Source organism: Pecten maximus, chromosome 14, assembly GCF_902652985.1.
Source record: "Pecten maximus chromosome 14, xPecMax1.1, whole genome shotgun sequence".
NCBI classification, from domain to species: domain Eukaryota; kingdom Metazoa; phylum Mollusca; class Bivalvia; order Pectinida; family Pectinidae; genus Pecten; species Pecten maximus.
Window position 1 is genome coordinate 27009596 of NC_047028.1, and position 6316 is coordinate 27015911.

The following is a 6316-nucleotide window of genomic DNA, read 5'->3' on the forward strand; positions in this document are numbered from 1 at the left end:
TTAAACATCTCTCATACTCCCCAGATATCTGCCACCTTCAGTTTAAACATCTCTCATACTCCCCAGATATCTGCCACCTTCAGTTTAAACATCTCTCATACTCTCCCAGATATCTGCCACCTTCAGTTTAAACATCTCTCATACTCTCACAGATATCTGCCACCTTCAGTTTAAACATCTCTCATACTCCCCAGATATCTGCCACCTTCAGTTTAAACATCTCTCATACTCCCCAGATATCTGCCACCTTCAGTTTAAACATCTCTCATACTCCCCCAGATATCTGCCACCTTCAGTTTAAACATCTCTCATACTCTCCCAGATATCTGCCACCTTCAGTTTAAACATCTCTCATACTCTCCCCAGATATCTGCCACCTTCAGTTTAAACATCTCTCATACTCTCCCAGATATCTGCCACCTTCAGTTTAAACATCTCTCATACTCTCCCAGATATCTGCCACCTTCAGTTTAAACATCTCTCATACTCCCCCAGATATCTGCCACCTTCAGTTTAAACATCTCTCATACTCCCCCAGATATCTGCCACCTTCAGTTTAAACATCTCTCATACTCTCCCAGATATCTGCCACCTTCAGTTTAAACATCTCTCATACTCCCCCAGATATCTGCCACCTTCAGTTTAAACATCTCTCATACTCCCCCAGATATCTGCCACCTTCAGTTTAAACAGCTCCAATACTCCCCCAGGTATCTGTCACTTTCAGTCTAAACAGCTCTAATACTCCCCCAGATATGTATAATAATTAGCCTTACAGTTCTCATACTTCCCCAGACATCTACCCCTTCAGTCTGAATAGCTCTCATACTCCCCCAGATTTTTGTCCTCTTTAATCCTAACGGTTCTCTTAGTCCACAAGACATATGTCCCCTATTGGTATTTGTGTATCATTAGATGTCCGTTGATTCGTACTGTGGTTCCGGGTCGCCTCTTGAAAGTGATGTGCTACAACTTAACCTAGATTTACATTGCGGATGGCGATGCAAAATCCGAAGACGCTTTCTCTACTGGAACATCTCGTATCATATTTCCATCGATTTTGCCTTAAGCTTCAGATAGACCGTTTTCCTTTTTTTAGTTCCAATAGATGATTGTCATTAAGACTGTAAAACGGAAATTTACAATTCTTATATATATATATCAGTTACAGATGTGTCATATCTGAGTGTTTAAGGATTTTTACATCTGAAATGAAGAAAAATAATTTTATTCTTCCTGACAGGATATATGTATGCTTTCATGTTTTCAGTAAAATATTTCCTTTTATTTCCACTAATGATATATTTAAATTAGTCGATATTCAATACTTTGGAAAAATACTTTCTGAATTTAATGGTAGTCGTAACATATAACGATTTGAAGAAATAAAAATACTTTCAGGCATAAATTAGAAACATTTCTCGTTAAAGATAAAAAAAAAAATAAACTCATATAAGATTTAGAAAGGGTTTAATAAAAATATCGTTAAGATATCAAGATTGAAGTGCAGATATCTCTTTTAACTTTGCTGCTATTTTGTATTGTCATAATTACGACTGAATAAATCGGACATTGGTCTGTTCCGTGGATAGGGATATCACGAGTGTAATTGTTTGGGTGGCAAGCACGGGGCTTGTCGAGTGCTGACCAAACAAAATCGTAGAAAGTCGTCAAGCCATCAATGTCCCATGTCGAAATTGATGACGTTTTCAATTGGAGACTTGGTTAAGGTACATTAAAAGATGCCATTATGCTATTGTGAAACTGTTTTTCCATATATTTCGTGGGATATTGATTTATCCGACCCCTAACAACCAAGATATTTCCTTATGCAATATATTAGAAATGTGTACGTTGTATAAAATATGCCTCAAAGATGCCATTTCAAGAAATCCCTAATTCCCTTATACTTATGGTTTAAAAGATATACTTTCTTAAAACTTTTGTTTATGAGATATGTTCGCGGGTCTATGAGATAACACTAAGATAATAAATATGGCATTCCTAGCCCAAACATTTATTGACAAAATGAGAAAAAACAGAAACAAACAATAAAGAATAACCCTTTTTTTATTTACTTTCTTGACTTTTCATGTACATAAATTGCAACGTGAAACGTAACCTTTTTATGAGAAAACGTGAAAATAATCATAAAGCTTTTCTTCAGTTGATTAGATCTTTACAATGCTTGCCCGCGACTGTTGGGTGAGCCTGCGGGGAGCTGCTGGCTGAGGGGTCACGTCCGTATTTTTCTATATACTCTGGACAAAGTGGTACATAATATTTAACATAGGCGCCGATGGATTCCTCAATATTGTTGCAACATCCTTGAAAGTTGTCGATGCTTTCGTGTACCCAGACGTAGTCGCACATACAATCAACTGGGCTATCTTTCAAGTTGATTTTGTCGACATGGGTTGTGTTGAATGCCTCAGGAATGGCAGTGAGCTTTGTAGAACTTAAATCCACATGTTTCAATTCACTGTGGTTGCCAAAAGCAGTGTTCGATATGAATTTTATCGGGTTGTATGAAAGTGTGAGATTGCTGACTTGCAGAATATTTTGGATGTCATTGTTTTCTACCGTTACCAGGTTGTTATGCGACATGTCCAATCGCTTTAGCCCGTTTAGGTGGAAAAGGGCACCTGGGATTCTGTCTAGATTGCAGTATTGCATCGTCAAATTAGAGATCCTCAAGTCACCGACTGATTCGTCACTGATGAAATCCAGGCGATTATGACTCATATCTAAGCTTTGGAGGTTTGAAATGTACGCCAGTGCACGTGGAAATCGCGTGAGGTTATCATTGATGAGACTGAGCGTTTTCAGTGAGCTGTCTTCACGAAAGAATGCCTGTGCTACTACACCTTCGTTGCCAACGTCTAAATTGCTATCGAAATGGAACTCTTCAATACGCCGCAGGGAGCTAACACCAAGTGGAACGGCTTTCAGTTTTGTATTCTTGATGGTCAATTTTAACAAGGTACTTTTAAATGAGTGAAAGGCCCTTGGTGGGATGACCTCTAGTTGGTCACTTGAATGGTCCAAGGTCAGATCCAGTAGGTCCTGAAAGTGATCGATAGTTTGCGGCCAACTATCAAGACGAGAGTGCCCAAACTGGAACGTCTGAATGGTATCCCCCATCTCCTTCATGATGGAGTTTGTCAGGCTAATAGGAGGCTGAGAACCATGAGGATTATCCCTCACATCAAGAGTGTTAATCTTTGTAAGCTTGTTTAAGGCCACTGGTAAGGCAGAAAGCATATTGTTATGAAGATCAAGGATTTCTATATCAGGTGTGCGAAGAAAAGCGTCGTCGTCTATGGCTGTGATGACATTGTTGCTTAGATCGACATATTTTGCAGTGGTACCTAAGAAATCGGATCGTCTTATATGGGTCAGGTTGTTACCTGACAGGTTTATTTCGTAAATGTCGCTTTGGTTTTTCACACCGTCGGGTACAGCTGTCAGGTGACGACTGCTGCAATCAATCTTCTTCCTGCTACCGTCGATGCACGTACATCCAAAACATGAAGATAGGAATATGGCATCTACATGGATAGAGATCAACGCGACCTGAAACATATAAAATGGCGTGTATCAGTGCTAGCTGTAACATCTGCTTTTTACGCTTATCACATTTCAGTTTGAGTTTTACCTCCCACTGTATATACTTACTTACACTGAAATAGATTTCATTGACTTCCTTTCTTGACTTTTTCACACTTTTGGCCCTTCATATCACTAAGATGTTCAATAAGAAGGAAAACTCTGTATGTAGTGTTATGACAATAATTTGACGGTTTTCCTTGTTCAATGATACCATGCACGTCATTTGTGCAATCAGTTCACGTATGTTAGAAAAGGTGTCTAGAAGGACAATTACAGTGACAAGCAAATACCAAAATAGTTGATGGACGAAAGAAAGAAAACCAGTTCCCATGTGCCTCATGTAAGTTCGGAAATGAATAAATAAGGCCATCTTTAAAGATATCTGGTTTGCTGTTACCCGACTAGGGGTTTTTACATATGGGTAGGTAGGTAGTGCTAATCTTTATTTTTATTCAGTTCTGAAAACAGATTTTCAACCTTCAATACAAAAACAAACCAGGATATAAACTGTTTGGAAACCATTGTTTATTGTATGATCTTAAACAAAAGAAACACACACCAAGCAGCTTATTTGGGTTTCCGAGACTTATTTTCAAACTTGAAAAGCAACTTCCGGACATAAATATCCGGAACGGTCAAGTCATTAAAAAAAATTTTGATTTTCACAATACAATTTTCTGAATTGATGTATTTTTTCTGGGTCGGGCTTTTTACGCCAAATTAACTATATTTCTATTTTGGCCTAAACAAATATATGATGAAATAGGAAATAAATCTATTGTATTAAGAACATGATATGTTTTCTTCTCCTTAAATTTATATTATTCTTTGTTGTCGCTAGATGCCATCCCCGATTAAATGTGAGGATGGCATGTAGATGGTGCTCTCTTTCATATACTCAAATTACGAGATGAAGATATTGAAGAAGCAGGTATATGCATATACATGCTATTTCCGAGGCAATTAAGTGTATTATTCACGATAACAATGAATAGGGTTTTTTTTCGCAAATTATAAACCAGTATATATATATATATATATATATTACATTTTAACCAGTGAGATATCGAGAATCATTAATTCTATAAAAGTGATATTTTTCACTAGTGAAAAAAAAATCACTTTTTCTAATATTTTCCCCCGGTTAATTAAGATTTGCATATTGCTCTCCGTCAAGTTATATTATGTCATAATGTATGATAGAATACTTAACGTCACGATTTGGCGTACATTTGTGAGCCCAATGTTGACTGCAATGAATTCAGATAGAGATTGCGCTACCTCGGTATATTTTGATTTAAAATGTAATAAAGCAGAATATCTATCAGTATTTTCAGTAATACCAAAAATATTTCAATCGTGTGGATAATATACGTACTCGTGAAAAATATTAAAATTTTAGCCACACTAGTGAGATATATTTGGTATTACTGAAGACACTGTTAGATATAATCTATATAATTTAATTTTGTATGAAACACGCATTTTCATTGGCTGAAATAATTTTGTTATACCTCCATAACATTAAATTTAATAGAGCATAAGTGTTACTGGGCTATATTGTACAAAAAATTCCTTTGTGGCTGACAACTTTCATATATTAAGTGTAGATATGCCACTATATACAAGTCCCGGTATATAAGGTACGCGAGTGTGTGTGAAAGATGTAACTTTTTTCTTTACTGTGTTATTCTTCTATGTAGAAACTAAATAAAAATCTCAAAAATGAAAAAATGGTTTAAAAACAAACAAACAAACAAACAAACAAAATCAGTTACTTTATGTCCTTTTACAATACAAATGTATGATTAACATCGCATAAAATAAATTAAAAATAATTAAAAAACAAAAACTTATTAATAATTAGATGATAAGAAAGAGAGAAAAGTCAATGAAGATGAAGGAAATAATGAGTTGTATAAAGTATTTTAGGGTACAAGGTGTCCTGGAGAAAAATTATATTTCGAGTAAAAGCGATACCCTCAAATACCTTATATAGCTCAATGTTTCCTTCGTCTTTCATTGTCTTTTCTCTCTCTTTTTTTGTATCACATATGAATATTCATACATTACTTATACAGATTATATGTGAAGGGATTTATCATCTTGTTTAATCCAAAATATCGTATGATGTTTTCTCGAGAAAGGACCTTGTAAATCTATACCATTGACTATAAATGAAGACATGATTATCATATTGTGTAATTAACATTATGTTATATTCTGGAACTTTTTCTTCGTGTCGGTAATTTTATATGATAGAATTTACATAACACAACCAATGGGATATTTAATAGTCTCTAAAATAATCCTATTAACACCAAGTTCGAAAACAGCGTGACGAGATGATAAAAAATGAAATAGAATCAAAGAAGTGTACATGATGGTATGATGTATAGTAGTTAAATCGGCGATACTCTTAAATATCATATTAGTTGTGTTATATAACTTCTATCATATAACATTAATACTGTATTTCCGAGAGAGGATCTACTGAGTAGAAATGATTTCTCTCTCTGATTGGTATTCAGTGAAATATGTTTCAGACAATGAACTCACCAGAACTGCCAGCTTTATCCACGAAGGAACCATCTTGACTAACAACCTGACTACCGATGCCAGACAAACAATACTGTCCACGCCTAGGACTACAATTGCTTATCTACAAGTCGAGCTGAGAATTACTAGTTCTAGACTACTCGAT

General features: G+C 35.6%; 1 protein-coding gene across 1 annotated transcript; it reads right to left on the minus strand.

The window, feature by feature from the left end:
- Nucleotides 1-2054: 2054 nt before the first annotated feature.
- Nucleotides 2055-6316, minus strand: LOC117342776 (leucine-rich repeat-containing G-protein coupled receptor 4-like). Its single transcript, XM_033905033.1, has 2 exons — nucleotides 6172-6316; nucleotides 2055-3576 (listed from the first exon to the last, which is right to left on the minus strand). The coding sequence occupies exons 1-2, from the start codon at nucleotides 6202-6204 to the stop codon at nucleotides 2164-2166; spliced, it is 1446 nt and encodes a 481-aa protein (XP_033760924.1). The 5' UTR covers nucleotides 6205-6316; the 3' UTR covers nucleotides 2055-2163.